This window comes from Hydra viridissima, unplaced genomic scaffold, assembly GCF_058129835.1.
Source record: "Hydra viridissima isolate aposymbiotic clone 2 unplaced genomic scaffold, HvirCarnegie_v1 scaffold_2, whole genome shotgun sequence".
Taxonomy (NCBI): Eukaryota; Metazoa; Cnidaria; class Hydrozoa; order Anthoathecata; family Hydridae; genus Hydra; species Hydra viridissima.
The window spans coordinates 22,040,001-22,059,655 of NW_028324301.1; the positions used below are offsets into that span (position 1 = coordinate 22,040,001).

Genomic DNA, 19,655 nt, shown 5'->3' on the forward strand with positions numbered 1-19,655 from the left:
CGAAAAGGCGAATTTAAAAAGAACTTTAAAAATGCTTTTTCTTTTTACATTATTTTACCATTACACATTAAGTAAAATTTTATTCTTTATATTTTAACTTCGATTCTTATACGAAATTTAATTCGATCTACAAAAAAGTTGTTCAACGGATTTTTACTTGGTACAAGAGTTTTACTCCAATATCAAATGAACTCAAGTTGATTTAAGTCAAATATGTATTATAATTTATATCTTTTCATAATTATATTACAAACAAATGCAAAAAGTAATGTTTTATTAAGAAATTTGGAAGTTGGACTGACAATATCGGATGTTGTACTCGAAGTAATTTTATCTCCGGAATATATTCAAAACAACAACGACAACTGTTCACTTTTATTCGGAAGTTTTATGGTTTGGTAACGTAGTGATTGGTTTTGCATTGTGCTCTGATGCATCGTGTGCGGCTTCTTTGTTAAATCTTGTTTTTTTCAACCATCTCTGTACATCACTATACAATGACAAATCTTTATTGCGGATATATCGGAGATATTCAATCTCCCTTATTGATAAATTATAATATACCATGTTAATACTTTGTCTCCGACATTTTAAGAATCTGTTTGAATATATTACAAGGTAGGATGATATATTTAAAAAGAATCCTGTACAAGATACCACGATTCCTAGCGTGAAAATGAACCACAAAACAATCATCACATATTGATATAAAACGTTAGGACTTATTTCACAAATAAACTTGTGGTTATTATCCACACGATCAACTTCATTCATTGATCCCTCATGAAGTTCACATATACCCATCGCCGGAAGAATGAGGTTACCAGGTTTTGGAAAAAAAGTTAAGCCGCTGTTGTTAATGACAAGAGAGTCGTTTGATTGTGCCCATTGAATCCACTTCAGACCGTATGATTTGAAGTTGTAATTTAGCAGAATGTCTGTACAAAGGAAACCAACCACGTTAACTACGACGTACAGGAATTTAACTCCAATATTCAAAACAACTTTTAAACGTAATTTTGATTGTCCACCGTTCATTTTGTAATTAAAGTAGGTTTCCGCAATCTTTTTTGGACAAGTGATACTGGAAGACTTCATATAAGACTTTAAACTCACTATGTCTGAATTTACGGCGCGAAAAAATATATAAGGTATAAAGTAGAAGACCGCTAATGACGCAATGTAAAATGGAAAGTATTGATATTGCAGAAAAAATAGTTTTGTCATTGGAAGACAATCATTTCCGTCCTTTTTTGTATCACACAATACATCTTTCTTATTCTTTCCATCCATTTGAATATCTTTAGGGATTCCAAAGTAACCGCAATGTTTCGTACAGTTCTTTAACTCGGCAAAAGTATAAAAACCTCGTATCCAACAAGCGCTGTGAACGAATTCGGATGACATTTTAGAGTTGCTCTCTATGCAGGAAACTTTGTCGTTAAAGAAGTCAACACTCATAATCAGGGCAGATATAATGAACATTTTCGTCATGAATATTCGACTGAATTGATCTGTGTAAGCATCTTGTCGGCTTTTGAGCTTAATTGAAAGAATATCTTTGATGCTGCCAGTTATAAGGGACATTGCTGAAGATTTATTGATTTTCCTCAAAATTGTAAAACTTTCTACTTAGTTGCGTAGGTATGAGCATATTTCGTTTATTGACTTTTTTTCGTTTTTCAGTTTGACATCTTTTTTATACTCATTAAAATTTCATAAAATTTTCATCAGATAAAAAACCGAACGTATGAAACATACGATTGCAGCTGATAATTTTTTTATTAAACACTTTAATGTTGTAAAAAAAAAAGTCTCAGTAAATGTAATCTTACACGCGTACACGCGCACGCATACACTCGCGTATCTAAAGACGTATTTTGCAATTTGCAAACAAACTACCATCATGCATTGTATAAAAAAAACTGTGTTTGTATAAAATTTGAATTCAGAAAAAATTAGGAGGTACAACACAAGATAGAGAAGCCAGGTACGATATATTCACAACTTGAGGTTTTCTTACCATATGGCGCAAATAAAAATTGTGATCTAAAATCGATAAGATTATCAAGCTCGTGAAGAAAAGTACAAAACAAATAATTTTAATATTAAAGTTTTAAATGATTTTTTTATAATTAAAAAAAAAATAATTTACAATATTAATATATCACAATATTTTATGATACATAGTACTTTGATACACAGGTTCATAGTATTCTGTAATATACACAGGTTCATAGTATTCTGTAATACACAGATTGATAGTAGTTTGTGATACATAGATTCATAGTTTTTTTTTTGATACACATTACTCTGAAATACACAGATTTATAGCATTTTATTCTTCGCAATACTCTGTATTAAACTAATATCCTGTGTATTTGCATACTTAAAAGTGAGTCGAGTGAACTAAAAGAAACGAAAGGTTAACAACAGTCTTTAAGCTGAGAACTATCTGAAAAATTTTTTGTTTAAGATAATGTGATATCATACTACATGAGTGCATGTTATTTATAAATTTCTTTAATCAAATCGTCATTTCATACTAATTGACATTCCCGATGATTTATGCTCAACTTCTTTTGTTACTTTAGTTATTTGTTTCTTATTCTCGATCTAAAGAATTGATCTCAAGGATGAAATAAATTTTTTACTGCACCAGTAGACTTTTTGTTTAAAACATTGTCAACACATGGGGGATAGTTTTCAATTTATTTTCTTTTTTTGTTTTTTTTTTATCTTAGGTTGTAGTGTTACAAAATTAAACAGGGTATAGAATTTCCCTAATTACCACACGCTAGAAAAATAATTGAAGGTAATTTTTTGCAAATTCTTCTGATGTCATCAACTAGTACCAAAAAAACTTCATCAAAAACATCACTACCTAAAAACAAACGTCTTCCACGTTGCTAAAACTTATCTATAGATTTGTCAATGGTAGTCAACGTGCAGTTTGCGTGCTCGATGATTAAGCTAAATTTTTAAAACTTTTCTCACTTGTCACGATGTTCTTTATGCTTCATACAGAAAAAACCATAATACTTGTTTGTAGGCAAAATTCAAAAACTATTAAAAGCTTGCACACTAAAAATATTCTATCGAGTTAAAGTTAAATTTCCTTTTTTATAGAAGTAATGATCAATGTGAAGTGAAATTTCGCCATTCAAATTTATAAGAATATGAATGGCGAAAGTGCGAACGTTTTTACCAACTCGATTAAAGAGTGGTCAAACAGCAAGCACCGAATTTATCGTCCCTTGATATCAAATATATTTGCATAAAAGAGAAAAAGTGAAGACGTCGAACAATTTCATTGAAAAATTACAACTGGAAACTTAAACATCTTGGCATTAGTAAACTGCAGCAGTTTGATTTCGCTGGTCGCAGTTACAATTCATTTAGTTTAATGAACTTTTCCCCTTTTTTAGTGCTTTAAGATTACTAGAAATGATTGTTTTTAATCATTTCTGATCATCCTAAAGCACTAAAAAAGCTTGAAAATTGCTCCGGAAAAAAAATTTAAAGAAAATAAGTTAAAAATGTTCACTTATGTTTAAAATATGGTGGTCCGCTAAAATATAGTGGTCCGCTAAAATATAGTGGTCCGCTAGCTGCGTGGATCAGCTGAACTTGTATCATTCTTATCAAATAAATTATTGAAAATCCACAATGCATCAAGTTTAATACCATCGACAAAGTAGATCATGCAGTGAAGCATGTTTAGTAATGTAGAATTCATTTGAGAATATTTTAGTTTTCATTGTATGGTTTGCTATAGCATTTCAATATTGTCCATTTGGAAAGTTAAACCAGAGACAAGGATCACTAGCAACAAAAGCTGTTAGTCCAAAAACTGCTATAGGTAGTTGATTTCAAACAAGCCGGTAAAGCTTAAACTTCAAGGCTTATTGCGTTATTGATATGATTCATCTTTAGACTCTGTTTAAGTCTTATAACGGGTGGCCCAAGATAAATGGCATTGGTAGTATTTTTATTATAACTTTATAATTTTTTAAGCTAGAAAAGTGAACTTTTTTTAAAAAGATTTATTATTAAATTCTCTACAAAATGAAATGATTTACTTAATGTAAGTAGTCTCCATTATTTTTTGACATACGATATAAGCGATTGGTCCAAATAGTACTACTTTCTAAAGCTACATTTACTCTAATGTTTTTTACAGCTCGTTTAAGTTCTTGAATTAATGTTAATTTTGATTTAATTATATTCCATTTCATTAGGTGAATGAGTTCATCCCATATTGAGTAATCTAAAGGATTGAGATCGGGGAATTAGGAGGCCAGTGGTTTTTGTCAATAAAAGCAGGAAAATTATCATGACACCATTGTTGAGTTAAATGATGCGTATGTGAGGTTGCTCCATCTTCTTGAAATGTCCAATCATCACCAAACATCTCGTTTCCATATTTCAAGGCCACTGGCAACACTTTTTTTATATACCAGTCATGATTTACTGTATCTTTATCCAAAATAACCAGTGGTGTAACACCTTTTGAACAAGCTCCCAACCAAACCATTACCTTTTGAGGGAATTTTTGTTTCTGTTTAATACCACCATCTTTATTAGCTTCATTACGATTGGTAGACCATATGCGATCGTTTTGGGCATTGTACATACCATTTAAATCAAAAATTTTTTCATCTGAAAACAGAATTTTCAGTGTTAGTTCTTTTCGAAAATGGTTTCTTATCCAATGTGCAAATTTAATTCTCTTGACTTTTTGACCATTTGTAAGCAGTGGTTCCCCAGTAAACAAGCTTTAGTTGGTCCAACTGATGGGCCAGTATCGGCTATAGTTGGCTAACTATTGGCATTTCGTGCCAACCATTAACCGACTGTGTACCGCGTGTTTTTGAATTGTTAAAGTTTCCCGTAAGTTTTATAAATGTATTTTAAAAATAAGTCTCATGGTCTAAGTGAATATATTCACTGAGACCATGCGACTAATAATTAAAATTATCCAAATAGATTCATTCAATAATTAAAACTATTCAATAGAGTTAGTTTAGTTTGAAGCTATTTATCTTTTTTTTTCTTTCAAACGCTTTTTTTACCGTTTAATTAAACTTTTAAACTCAAACTCTACTACACTTCTTAATATAACCTTTACGCTGGTAAGTACAAATATTTTACATTTATCCATTAGTTACACATTCAGATATAATTTTTGACATTGGTTGAGTTTTTTAATTTATTTTTATGATGACACCATTGTTGTATTTGTATTAGACATTTTAGCTCTATTATAACTATTATTAAAAGTTAAAATACAGCTAAAATGTATATGTGCGTGTAAAGTAGTATGTTTACGTGTATATTTCTGTATGTATCTATGTATATATATATATATATATATATATATATATATATATATATATATATATATATATATATATATATATATATATATATATATATACATATACATATATATATATACACATAGATACATACAAATAAAATGTGCTTTATTGTCAGTATAAACAGAGTATTTGGGCGTACCCACTACGTATTTTTACTAAGTAGTTCGTATATAATGCACATTTTATAATGTTTTATAACATAAAATAACTTAACACATTAAAGACATGGTATGTTTTTTGTTTTTTATTTTTTGTTTGTTTTTATCTTTTGCTTTTTGACCTTTTGGGAGTTTTGTAATGATTGGGAATTTTGTTGTATGTGATGTTGTCAGGCTGGCTAACACCCTGATATTTATATGTATATATATTTATATGTATATACATTTATATGTAAATGGGTCATTCCATGTCAAATCAACTAAAAAAAAAATAATTCGGCACCATACCATCTTAGATTTTGCTGATTTTTGGAATACAAGCTTGAATTAATAAAAGGAAACTTCACTCCAAATTTTAGTGTCTGACTCCTTACGGTTTCAGAGATACTGATACTTGGTCCCAGTCTCTTTTTTGACTATTTTTTTCAGCGCCATTTATTTTTTAGGCTTATTGCATGACACAATTAGCTTTAACTTATAAAATACTTGTTTAATAGTGGTAAAAATTTCTATCTAACTATTTTTTAGGGTGAGGAACTCAAAAATCATGGGTAAAATACACAAAAATTTAAGCTTCTATATGAAAATTCAATTTCAAAATGGTGTAACACTTTTTGTAAGTTTTTTGATCTCGAGATGCCTAAAAGATAAAATTCTGAAATTTTTTCCTAATGTTCTATATGTAACAAACTCCATAATACAAAAAAACTGCAAGGGTTTTTTTTTTTAAATCAGATTTATTCGCATTCAAAGTCTTATAATAATAAACCCAAAAAGTTTCAAAATTACACTAAAACCATGAAAATAATTAAATTGCAATGAGAAAAACTAAAACTAATAGGCAATAAGAATTGACAATCTTCCACATTTAATAAAAATAAAAAATCTTTGAAAGATAACAAATTAGTTCTCTGGTTTAAAGTTTGCCCAGCTATCTTCAATGCTCTGGTGATCTATTTCACTGATTTTGTATTGTCTTCCTGTAACAGTTGTTGGAATATTAATCATTAACAATAAGTTTGTTGATGGAACCCAGCACACATCATCTCTAGAAGGCCAATAGTATGACCTTGAAGGGTAACATGGATGCATGAATCTAACTAGAAAGTCTTTATTTTCAACATCAGTTTCAACTAGTCCGATCCATGGATTGTTATCATATATCAAACATACAAACGCGCCAATGCTTATATTAGACAAGAATTCTTTAATAATTTCATCAGTTTGAAAATTAAAAACAAATGAATACTCCAATTGTTCAGAAACAATTTTAGTTCCAATTTTTGTGTTACTTATTGGAACAAAATTTTGATAGGTGCGAGTGCCTGGTAATGTTTTTGCAGTTGCATATCTTTGCTCCATTTCACTTCGAATTATTGTGTTTGACTCCTTAGATATGTAATAAAAATTAATTCCTTTGATTTCGTTTTGGCAAAAATTAAACATTGCAGATGCTGTAAGAATATGATTTGTTGTTGTTCGATGAAGGCTAGCAATTGAAGTTAGTCTTTTTACAGTCCCGCCAATACCATCACAGGGTGATTTACCGTGACTTGTTGCAAAGAAAGACCATGTACATTTCATACCAAAATCTTGTTCATGGTGGCATATATTTATGAAGTGTTTGCAGTTTTTGTACTGGCCAACACACCCATCTGAAAAGTAATGGACAGTTTCTATTTGATGAGAAATATTGCTTTTAATATGTTCAATTGCTAGCTTCATCACATGATAAACCATATCTACATCATGCAGTAAATCATCTGAGATGAAACATAATGAATCACATTTGAGGACATTATTTTCTTTATAATAAATTACTGTTGGATGCAATGTTGCTTGAATTTTGTTCCAGTGAAAACTTTGTATTTCGTCTTGTACAACAAACTCATAATTTTCTGAGAAATCTAAAAGGACAACAACCTCAGTACTACTTAACTCATTTTTTAACTTTCTTAAAGAAGCAGCTTGACTTTTTGCAATGTAAGAATGAACAGTAAGTTTTTGTAACTTATTTTTCAAAATATTAATAAAGCTACTTGTCGTTTCTGTTAGACTTAATAGCTCAGATCGGTCTGTTGTTTTCCATTGTTTATAATCTATACAATAATCATCATCTTCATCAATATCGTCTTGAGAGTATAACTCATTTTCAAGATAATGTACTAATGCAGAATCTTCTGGGCACATAGGGCAACGATGTATCATGCAATTCTTGTTAGCCCTACTAAAAACAAGCATATAAATAAGTTCGTGATAATCCTTTGATAATTCAACTGCACTAATCATTAACTTAACATTTTGATGGTAGGTGCACACACATACTGTATGCGTACCAGATGCTCCTACTGTAATGCACCATTTTGGACGATGTGAGCAAAAGTTAGAAAAACAAGTCTTTATATCTGGATAACAGGTTTTAAACTTTGCATATAGCTCTTTTAGATTTGAGAGAATCAAATGTTTTTGCATGTGAGATCTTCGAGCTATACTAACAAAATCTTTTTTACCAGACATTAGTCTGCTATTTTCATCATTACAATAAAATTCAATAATTTTATCTACTGATTCTTGAGGTGTTTTCTTTCCTTTTTTTTTTTCAGGAAAAGATAAAATACCATTTTTCTGCAGCAATTTGCGTGATATCTGCACCATGTAATTAGTAACATTAAATTCTTTTTCTATATTTTGCCAAGAGCAACTCTAGAGTGACTATTTACTGCATGCATTTTGAGAGGACTTATGTTCATAATCGTCAAAGAAGAATTAAGATTTTTTTTTAGCAACTCGTTTATATTAGGATCATTATCTTCATCTTCATAAACCTGGCTACAAGTTGGTTCCATTTGTCCATCATCCTTAAATGACATAAATTTAATCATACATGAAGGACATATCTTTTCTCCAGGAATAACATTAATACCAATATTTTTCAATTTCCTAGCAAGTTGCATATTAATTTCTTTACATCCTCCTAAAAACATAAGTGATAACTACTGCTTCAGTAAATATTTTGTAAAAATATATATAATTTATATAAAATTACAATAAAGTTTTCAAAACGTTTCATGATTAAGTAATAATACCTTTTCTTCTTTTTCCTTTGTGTGAATTAAATGGATCACAGCAAGTTATGTGGATTGCCGAATAACGTTTTAAATAAACATATTCATGGTGTAGGCAAACCGTTGCATTTTCATCATATTGAATGCCAGAACGACTAATTATCAAGTCTTTTTCAACATCATTAAGACTTGAAACTTTCTTGATATCATGGGATTTTACATATGTTTGTTTGTTACAAATTTCTTTATTTGTTATTCCAATTGAACATATTTCTTTATCATTCATATTTTTTAGTTCTGTAAGAAACAATTTTAAAATAATTATTGTTTGAAGATTTGAAAATAGAAAATCCTTTAGCTATTAAACATAATGATCTTAGATGTGAAATGCAAACAAGTTTATATGTTAGAACTGCACCTGAGACAGCAAGATTCTAAAAATCTTTTAAAAAAATGCAAAAAATAAATGCAAATAATTTTTTTTCATTATAAAATAACAATTTTTTCCTAATTTTTTTATAAAACTTTGAATAAAAATAAATCTGATTTAAAAAAAAAAAACCCTGCAGTTTTTTTGTATTATGGAGTTTGTTACATATAGAACATTAGGAAAAAATTTCAGAACTTTATCTTTTAAGCATCTGGAGATAAACATTTTTTTGTACGGGGCATCAAAAAACTTACAAAAAGTGTTACACCATTTTGAAATTGAATTTTCATATAGAAGCTTAAATTTTTGTGTATTTTACCCATGATTTTTGAGTTCCTCACCCTAAAAAATAGTTAGGTAGAAATTTTTACCACTATTAAACAAGTATTTCATAAGTTAAAGCTAATTGTGTCATGCAATAAGCCTAAAAAATAAATGGCGCTGAAAAAAATAGTCAAAAAAGAGACTGGGACCAAGTATCAGTATCTCTGAAACCGTAAGGAGTCAGACACTAAAATTTGGAGTGAAGTTTCCTTTTATTAATTCAAGCTTGTATTCCAAAAATCAGCAAAATCTGAGATGGCATGGTGCCAAGCATAAATTGAATTGAGCTGGAATGACCCATATATATATTTATATGTATATATGTGTGTGTATATATATATATATTCATATAATGCATATAATTATAGCATTTCATTAAAAGGGGCATCGACTTCTAAAAACTATGAGAAAACTGTTCAAAATTTTGGGGATCAGTAAAGTAAGGTTTTGGATAAACTATTTGTTTTTTTGTTTTTTTTTTGTTTTACTACTTGTTATACATTGTATATGTGTTAGGCATACATACATTGATTAAGATGCTGACATGTATTGACAAAAGAAAACTATTTATATTTTATGTAAAAAAAAATTTGTTTTTTAATTTAAGTCATAAATGGATGAAGGCTTTAAAAAAATACATATTTCATGTTACAAAAATACACATTTCTACTTTTTTATGCAGATAAAGGTTTTAAGTAATGCTCTTTCGCGTGACCTTAATAACACAGCACAAAAATGTGCTAGAATACCATTTTCACAGCAATCAGTTCACCTACAGGGATAAATAACATGAATGTTTAAAACTGTAACTCCAAATATTTGAGTTCCATAACACCTTCATCTATGTGTGTCTTCAATTTAATAACTAGATTGTGTTTTTGAAACCAGTTTTCCAATAAGATTCAAATGCAATGAAATATTATTTAATTATTTATGTATGTTTGTAGAGAAGTTAGCAGCTTTGGAGTTAAGATTAAAAGAACTGGAGCAAAAAAATAAGTTTTTAGAAGTTCAAAGTTTTTTGGATAATGAAGACATTGTTGTTCCCCTTGGCCTTCCAATGGAAAGTAAGGAAGATTTGGAGAGGCTTAACTTTATGCTTTAGATGAAATCTGAGATGGCTCTCTATGTAATTTGAAATTATTTTTTATATTATGTTTCTACCAGTCTACAGGTTGAGTTTAAACTAGTAACTATTATTTTATAAGATCAAAGATAATTTTTTTATAAATCTTATAATTGTAAATTATCAAAGGTAATTTAATAATACTTTAGTTATATTATACCCCATTAAATTTTCATTTACCTTTGAAAAAATAATTTAAATAAAAAAAGTTGTAATATGTAGCATTATTTGTTTTTAGGTCGAATATCTGCGTTCTATTGGCAGTAAAGTTGAATGTCCAAAATACATACGACGTGTGTTGGGAGCCATGTTTTCCAAAAACTTTAGCGTTTTTTCTAATCTAAACAGATCTTCAAGTAAGATGATAGCTACTGGAATGAGCAAGATTAAGTTGCACTTTTATCATTTTGTGTTAAAGTGCTTATTATGTAAGTATTACTAATTATGTAAATTTTTAGTCTATTAAAGTCAACTGTATTATTATATTTACAAAAATATGTTTACAACACTAAGAAAGAATATAATATGTTAGTACTTATGACAATTACCAGTGGTGTTATTAGTTGTGACATTGTAAGATATTATATTCTCCCTTGGTGTCTTGAACTTATTAATGCCGTATTTTATTGTTAACTAGAGACGTTAATTGCCAATGTAGACCATGATTTATTAGTATTCAACTATATGATTCTTAAAGAGCATATAGAAGTTTGTCTTGAACCTATAAGCTTATTGCTCTCGGTTATCATATGCACTTATTTTTAAAACTGCTAACCAGTTAATGTAATTCTTGATTTGCAAAGTATACGTGTAAAAACTTAAAAATAACTTAAAAATAATTTATATTTAAACAAAAAATAAATTGAGTTTTTAAATTTATTTTCATTTTATTCTTTTAGCAACAGTAAGAATTCAGTATCTGAATTCCAAGGATAAAGATATTTACCCCATAGTTTCAAGATGGTTTTAGGGCGCAATTGATCAAGGAGATGGGCGAATAAATAGAAAGATGAAAAGCAAGGTTATAAAAAATCAGTTGCAGTTAATTAATGAAAAGAATATTTAGTTATTATTTTCATTTGCAAATTTATAAAAGCTTATTTATCTTGATTTTATTTATAATTCTAATTTTTCTTAATTATTATTAATAATTATCTAATAAATCGCCACGTTTTTAAATACTAGCGTTTTAAAATATTGTTTTTAATTAAAGCTGCCAATATTAATTTCAAACCTTTAATAATATTAACTACAATAATAGAATATTTTCAGTTTTTTATTTGTAAATATTTTTCTTTAATGATCTGGAAATAAAAGTGTAATGATTAAAAATTTGTTTATTTTGTGTATTCAACTAAGTTATCAATAAATAATACAATATTTTGTGTGGACAGTAGTACTGTTTGACTGGTAAAATCTGATATACAAACAATCACTATTAGATAGAAAATTAAATATTAAAAAGCAAAGTTATACTTTGTTATTAAGCAATATTCAAAACATGATTTATAACTTTTGCACTTTTAATTTAAGCGCAAAAGCGAATTTAAAAAATCGCGAAAAAAAATCATATAGTTGGGCCGGTAATGGTACCAACTGTTAGCCAACTGTTTTATTACTGTTGGGCCGTTAACGGCAACCAATAGTTTAAAAACAGTTGGCTAAGTGTTGGTAAAAGCGTTACGTTTTTTTCACGGTACCAACTAAATAGCCGACTGTTGGCCCAACTGTAGCTAATAGTTGGTTATTAGGATCGGGCCAACTACTTACCAATTGTTCGATGTTTACTGGGTCAACTCTGTGTTTGTATGCCTGCAAATTGAGATCCTTTTGAAGTATTCTTTGAGTATATTGCTATATTGAGTATATATTGAGTTCATTAGCTAATTTTCGAGATGAAATCCTCTTTCTACGTTTCAGACGACTTCTGATTTTTTGAATGTTTGCATTTGTTCGAACTGATCTTGGACCACCTGATGGACATTTCAACTCGATAGAGCCTGTCTCTCTTATCATTTAACACCACCGATTTATTGTACAAATCCCAATGACACCCTTAATATCAGCAAATATTTTTGATGGACAATCATCATTTTGGTATTCAGAAAGTACAAGCTTTTGAAAATCTTTAGATTTTATTATCTACAAATAAAATTAAAAACCATAAAACAAAGCCATTAAAACAGATTTATAGAGAATTTAACAATAAATCTTTTAAAAAAAAATTCACTGTTCTAGCCAAAAAAATAACAAAGTTATAATAAAAATGCTACCGATGCCATTTATCTTGGGCCACCCGTTAGTTTAAGAAAATTTGTTTCGCTTCCACTTGAAAGGCTATTTACTTATGTAGATCTTACAGGAAGCTAAAATTTCATTTCCGCAAAGATTAAGTATTTCTTTTGCAAGGAAAAATCTGCCATCAGATTGGGGCTACCAATCTGATGGCAGATGTAACGAAAGAAGTAACTTACGTTGTTATAAAGTAATATTACTTTGTACTCTTCAAAAGTCAAAAAGTTGTAAATAAATAAATGGATATATTGTAGTTCTTTATAAAGATACTCTGTGAATCTCAGTGAATCCAGATTTTGCCACACCTTCTTAACGTAATTACAAGATAGTTACGGAAGACTTAAAATTACGGGGTAAAAACAGGAGACGTAAATTATATAGGAAAATTAATACCTAAAAGCACAGTTAACAATATATACATTTTCTGCTTATAGCTATAAGCGGAAAATGTAACAAACTTTGAGTTCTACTTGTTATAATAAACACAAAGGTGGAAAATAAAGAACTGGATATCATGGAAAATCTAAGAAAAGACAAAAACACCTGCTTATAGAAACAAGGTTATAGAAACTCAACATCAGGTTGATAATGAAAATTTAAAAAAGGAAACTTTTGGTGGACTGGAACTGGTTTTTAAACAGACTGAGGTAGCAACGTAATCAAGGGTTTGTTGATTTAGCCCTGTAAATATTCCAGCAGAAACGTGTTTTTAAATTTTTTCAGTTGTTAGATAGTGTGCTTCCATTCTTCTCAATGTTTAATCTTATATTTAAATATAGATATATCTTGTTTATGTCATTGTGAAAACACAATAACTACATTTCTTTTTTATGTTCACTAGGAGTTTTTCCAATGGCACATTTTCACTGGTAGTTATTCCAACCATGCTGTTCTAATAAAATTCACTAGAAGTTTTTCCAATCACATTGTTCTAATCACATTGATTGGGAATTTTTCCAACCATGCTGTTCAAGTGATATTCATTGAATCAATAAAAAACGTCATGTGTATACAAAATACGTCATGTGTATATAAAATACGTCATGTGTATATAAATTCAATAAATTTACATAAGGAAATTTGAGGCAAATCAATTGAAAGGGGTGGGGATTGGCCCTGGGCCTCAAGCTGGGTGAGGGCCCACCAATTAGAGTGATTTTCTTCAAGGCATTTGTTGCTTTATAAAAGTTTTTTGTAAATTGATAAATTTGTAAATGTATAATTTTAAACAAAAAAACAAACGAAAACACACACACTCACGAAATATAACTAGACAAAAAAATACTGCAGATAGGGTGGTGAGATGAAAGCTACGCCTACTTTAACAGCTAGGGTGCAAAGAATCCCAAAAATGTGAGTTGGTCTCACTTATCTTCTCAAGAGGACCTAATTTAAGGAGACCATAAAACTGCAAAATTCTTGCAAGAACGAAGTGCATAATCAGTTTTAAATAACCTAATATGCGTAGAACTTAATTCGCTACAAAAATAAAACACACTTCACAAATTCAGGACAACATTTCTCTGCAAAAATTCACTACAAAAATAAGAAACATTGCAACCTTATTAAAGAACTCATCAAAGCGTTTAAAATAATTTTGAATAAATCTTTCAAATATTAACGCAATATGAAACATCAAGCAACATGCATGTTTCAATAGTTTTTCACTATTAGTTTAGAACGCACAAGGTCATGCTACTTAATATAAAAAACAAAATCAAGATACGAATAAAAAAAGTTACACAAATATATAATATAAACAACTGGTTCTGAAAAAAAAATTTTCTTGTTAATGTTTTTCCTAGTTGTAATCTCCTATTGCTATACACAATACTCAACAAGTTACACAAGTTGCGTTTAAAATACATAGCTCGTAATTAGAGAGTAAATACCGTATTCCGTCGTTTTTCTGACTTTTTTTGTTATCTCCCTTATAATGAAAGCATAGACCTCTTTTCCATAATAATATTCTCTTCGACAGCTCCTTTCTTCTTACACACGTCGAAAGTGTAAGACCGGTACGTAATATCAACAACAGGAAAGTATGTTCTATTTAAGTAACTCCAGAGTTGTTAAACCTTTATTCTATTTACTTGTTAGCTAATAAGTAATTCTCTATATTTTAATGCTCAAATCCTCAGTTTTTTTTGCTTTATGGACAATTATGTAAGAAATAGCCATCCTGTCAATATTCACCAATATTTTGTCAATATATTTCTCATATTTATAGCATCTGCAAATGTGTTTTATATACAAAACGCATACTAGCTAGTTATTCTATTTTGAATTTCTATGTTGCAAAAACCAATTATAGTGTTAAAGTAAAAGCTTACTTTTAAAAAAGAAGTTTTTAAAAGAAATACAGGTTGATAAAATTATAATAGCAAACAGCTTACCTGCTATAATAATTTTAAAAGTATTTTTAGCTTCCATTTAGGTTTTGAAATTTAAATAGTATTTTAACACCTCAAAATAAAGTGCAAGAAATGAGTGGTGCATTTTGTTAAGTTAGTTTGGAGAAATAGAAGCGAGATTTTATACCAATAAATTCTCTAGTACCTTTTTAAATAAAAATTAGTTAACCAAAATGATTTTTATATCTAAAATTTTATTTAAAAATTATAAGTAATACCTCTACTTGTAATTTTTAAATAGATAAAAAATTTGTGAAAAAAAAAAAAAGACTGAATGAATTCTTATAACAAGAAGTTTTTAGCTCTTAAACAATTAATCTTCATAGAATAAAAATTTACATATATATTTATATATAAAATGCCTTAATAAACTGTCTGGACATTTTTGTTCAGAGCTTATCTTGAAACAATTCTCAAATTTTTTTTTTTTTGTAAGTCTTCATTATAATTCTAGTGATGAAGATGTTTCGTGCTGAAAGTATTTTTGTGTACTTTTTTTTTTTTTTTTTTGTAAAAAATCTGAATTTACTTCCTGTTTTCCTATCTTACAAAATAAAAACAACTAGAGTTTAATAATGATGCATGAATAGCGGTTTTATGTTCTAAATAAAATATCTGTCAAATGATTTTTTTGTAATAATTTTACAGAACAATGGCTCCTCAAAAATTTGATGATTTGGGCAAAGAAGCCAGAGATCTTATTCAAAAAAATTTCCATTTTGGTGTCTTTAAGTTAGAGGCTAAGACAAAAGCAAAAAATGGAGTAGTAAGTTTCCTTTTAGGCTTTCATTTCTAGTTACAATAATTAGTTAAAATAGTGCACAACTTGTATATAATACTGGGGCGGGTGATGGATGTCCTCTAATCATCTTTTTGTTTTTTTTTTTATGAAAGGAATTTACTGCTGAGGGATCTCATACTACAGACACTGGTAATGTTGCTGGTTCTCTTGAAACTAAATTTAAATATGCTGATTATGGTCTCACTTTTACTGAAAAATGGAGCACAGACAATGTAATTGCAACAACAATTAGTATTGATAACAAAATAGCCCAAGGTCTAAAAGTTGATTTTGATACTACATTTGCACCTCTTACTGGGAAGAAATCAGCCAAAGTTAAAAGTGCATACGTGCATGAAAATTTGCATGCCACCACTGATGTTGATTTTGATTTTGCTGGGCCTACTGTTCATGGGTCTGCAGTTTTTGCTTACAAAGGATGGCATGCTGGTTATCAAGCTTCTTTTAATTCTGCCAGTTCAAAATTGACTTCAAACAATCTTAGTTTATCATACAAAGATGGTGATTTGGTTGTTCATTCTGGAGTGTAAGCACAACTTTTAATACCAGATCTCTTTTACAAATATGCATAAAGCCTGATTTTCATTTACAAGATAAGTTATGTGGAGAACATTTTTGATTGGTAAAATGTTTTGCAATTTTGGTGAATGAAGTTCAGGCTTAAAGGTTTTTCTGCATAAATTATTTTCTTTCTATATTCTTTAAAATTATTCTTTACTTATAGAGCAGATGCAAGTAAATTTGTTGGTTCAGTCCACCACCAAGTCAACCAAAACTTGGCTGCTGCTGCATTATTGAGATGGACATCTGGTGTAAATGCCACTTCCCTCACAGTTGCTGCCAAATATGACATTGACAAAGATACTTTCTTGAAGGTTATTTTAAATACATTAATCATAAAGATGAGATCAAAATTTATATCTAAAAAAAAGCACGTCATAAAAACAAATAAAATTACTATCAAAATTTAATTACCATAACAAGGTTTAATTTAAAGTTTTTCTCATTGTGAATCTGATCTTTTGTGTCAAGTTTGAGAGTGTCATAAATATAGTAAGTTGAAGATATAAGTTTATTAAATCTGCATAAAGAAATTTGTTTGAAGCTTTTAGTTGAATAAAAATTTCAGAACTCTTTCTCTTCCAAGTTCTACAAAGAAATATTTAGAAACATTTAGACACTGATTTTCAAGCTTGGGCACTCATTTTATTTAATCAAAACTTGAGTTGGAATGTTTAGCGAAATTCAAACAAAACTGGTTTCATGTTGCAGTTAATGCTTGAGCCAGAAAATTAAAATGCTCATAAAATATTATTTTTACTGTGAAAATATTTTAGAATATTAATTTTTACCTGCGGTTAATACATGAGTATATACAGTAATTGTTTATACTTTTATCTGTTTTGTACTTAAGAAAATAACATTTGCAGCATCCTTTAGTTCATTTTTAATATGATCTTTGTTTAAATTGTTTTAACAATATATATTTTTAATATTTAGACCAAAATCAATAATGATCTGCATCTTGGTTTATCCTATGTCCAAAGAATTCGACCTGGTGTTCAGCTTACTCTGTCATCACTGATTAATGCAAAATCTTTTGAGCAAGGAGGTCACAAGCTTGGACTTAGTCTAAATTTTGAGGCTTAGATTTGTGTGAAAATATTTTCTTGTGATTCATTGATTTAAAAAAAAAAAATGCACTTTTGGTTTAAATTTGTTGTTTTGTGTGTAATTGAGATTCAAGTCCCAAATTGCTCTAGTAATCTTTTCAAAATAATTTTAGGAGTATAGTTTATTTTTAAGTTGAAGTCCGCTGACTTGTACACATTCCTTTATAAGAAAACCTTTACAAAATAAAATTTTCTGATGAAATGAGAATATCTCATCCCTTGTGTATTCTTGCGCAACCATTGGATTATTAATTACGGAAGTGAAGCTTCTAAGTAGAGTCAGGGTATGGCTCCAATTTTATACTATCAATTTTGAGTAAATCTAAATCGCTGTTAATTTTTGTATGAGTTTTAATTTGGATCATATCCTTCATTTGGGAGGAGGGGTTTGGAAAAGCCGTTTTAGCTAAGCAATAGACTCGTACTACCCCAACGTGGTTATGTGTATCTTACAATTTTGCGTTAGTCTATGAATATAGACAACTGTCATTGAAATTCTCATACTGCAATTCAAAATCACACAATTATTTATTTTTTTTCAGTTTTACATTTAATTAGTCGTAATACAATAAAGTCCGTGATATATGCTCTCGTAATACAACAAAATCCGTGACATATGTTCTCGTAATACATCAAAATCCGAGATATATGCTTTCGTGGTGCAATAAAATCCGTGATATATAGACTAATTTAAATAAAAACTTGGTGTCTGATAGAAGATCTATTGATCTTGTCGCCAGAACCATAAAAAGTTAAAATAGAATATGACTTAAGCCATTAATAGATATAGACAAATAAAAATGACAAAATACAAATTCAAATATTATTCTAATAGACAATTACACTAGTAGGGTCTAGCTACCTACAAGTAAAAGATTCAGTGAGATGATGTACATCTATTCATTCGCTAACAAAAAATAAATTTTCTTTAAGAAAGAAAGGCATGTGCAAGTAAAGTTTAGTGAAGTACTCTCAAATAAACAATGTTGCACTGGTCAAGAATTATGTATCTTTAAGTTTTTTTATTCAAATAATACTATTTTTGAGCTATGAAAAATAGAACGACAACGAAGTTTTCCAATCAGGAGGAAATAAATCTTGAGGGACATGCTACATCAAAGTTGATAGTGTTTTTGTAGAAGTAATGTTACCAATTGAATGTAGATATCTATTTCGTTGTCTAAAAATCACTCAATTACAAAGTACTTCCCAAGCTTTCTCAAGTTGACGTTTTTGTAGCCTAACAAAAATACCCTCTTAAGCTTTTACATCACTTAATTTTGGAAATTTGTTTTTTATATACCTAAAATCCTGTCCTTCTTTGTTCATACCTTTGACAAATTATTTCATTAAACCTAACTTAATATATAAGGGTAAAAGAAGAACATCTTTTGTATCCAAGAGCGGTTCAACAATAACATTTTTTTCATCTGTGTTGAGATTTCTTACAGGCCAGTCTTCTTTTATGTAACTGAACCTCAGTCTCTATTGTCCCGTTTACACAAAAAGCAGCAGTATTTATTATCCTTAATTGCATTTCTATAAGTGTAGCCATGGCTTTTATATCATCACAAATTTTCCATTTGTGTTGATTGTAATTAATTGAGTAGAGGAGAGCTTTTATGTTTGTATAAGTCCTTTTCATGTGAACTGCATGGCCAATAGGAATAGAAGGAAGACAATTTCCATTGTGCAGTAATACAGCTTTTAAGCTTAGCTTAGATGAGTCTATGAATAATCTCCATTCAGTTGGATCATAGTTCAAATTGAGAAAATACATCCAAAGACATCAATTCAAACAACAAGATTGTTCTTCTCAAAAAAAAACAACAGATTCTGCTGCCGTTTTCTGTAATGTGAAACTTTGAAATCAAATTAGAGAAGATTTCACTGCTTTAGTCTTGACCCAATAAGTTCTTCCTTTTCCTATGACAAGTACATCTCTAATAGGATCACTTAATTCTACTTAACTCAATCTGTGGTG

The 19,655-nt window shown here is 29.1% G+C and overlaps 4 protein-coding genes and 1 long non-coding RNA gene across 8 annotated transcripts; 2 read left to right on the top strand and 3 right to left on the bottom strand.

The window, feature by feature from the left end:
- Positions 1 to 201: 201 nt before the first annotated feature.
- On the bottom strand, positions 202 to 1,704 carry LOC145201960 (uncharacterized). The gene has a single exon (XM_080074827.2). It carries the CDS (start codon positions 1,585 to 1,587, stop codon positions 376 to 378), a length of 1,212 nt encoding a protein of 403 aa, XP_079930953.2. The 5' UTR covers positions 1,588 to 1,704; the 3' UTR covers positions 202 to 375.
- Positions 1,705 to 4,194: 2,490 nt separating this feature from the next.
- LOC149892459 (uncharacterized) lies at positions 4,195 to 11,574 on the top strand. Of its 3 annotated transcripts, none has more exons than XR_016449931.1 (5): positions 4,195 to 5,135; positions 9,730 to 9,800; positions 10,309 to 10,490; positions 10,726 to 10,915; positions 11,387 to 11,574. It is a non-coding gene; the product is annotated as an uncharacterized LOC149892459 (long non-coding RNA). The 3 variants fall into 3 exon arrangements; XR_016449933.1 differs by having other exon boundaries at positions 9,744 to 9,800; XR_016449932.1 differs by having other exon boundaries at positions 4,195 to 4,893.
- On the bottom strand, positions 6,337 to 8,105 carry LOC149892460 (uncharacterized). The gene has a single exon (XM_090079226.1). It carries the CDS (start codon positions 8,057 to 8,059, stop codon positions 6,446 to 6,448), a length of 1,614 nt encoding a protein of 537 aa, XP_089935352.1. The 5' UTR covers positions 8,060 to 8,105; the 3' UTR covers positions 6,337 to 6,445.
- On the bottom strand, positions 8,197 to 9,162 carry LOC149892461 (ARL14 effector protein-like). The gene is made up of 2 exons (XM_090079227.1): positions 8,629 to 9,162; positions 8,197 to 8,516 (listed from the first exon to the last, which is right to left on the bottom strand). Exons 1-2 carry the CDS (start codon positions 8,891 to 8,893, stop codon positions 8,224 to 8,226), a joined length of 558 nt encoding a protein of 185 aa, XP_089935353.1. The 5' UTR covers positions 8,894 to 9,162; the 3' UTR covers positions 8,197 to 8,223.
- A 3,111-nt stretch (positions 11,575 to 14,685) lies between the features above and the next one.
- Positions 14,686 to 17,714, top strand: LOC145183720 (non-selective voltage-gated ion channel VDAC2-like). 2 transcript variants are annotated; one of them, XM_090079476.1, is made up of 5 exons: positions 14,686 to 14,800; positions 15,845 to 15,962; positions 16,091 to 16,524; positions 16,723 to 16,873; positions 17,499 to 17,714. In XM_090079476.1, the coding sequence occupies exons 2-5, from the start codon at positions 15,849 to 15,851 to the stop codon at positions 17,646 to 17,648; spliced, it is 849 nt and encodes a 282-aa protein (XP_089935602.1). In that variant the 5' UTR covers positions 14,686 to 14,800; positions 15,845 to 15,848; the 3' UTR covers positions 17,649 to 17,714. The 2 variants fall into 2 exon arrangements, with proteins under 2 accessions (XP_089935602.1, XP_089935601.1); XM_090079475.1 differs by having other exon boundaries at positions 14,709 to 14,824.
- The last annotated feature ends 1,941 nt before the right edge of the window (positions 17,715 to 19,655 follow it).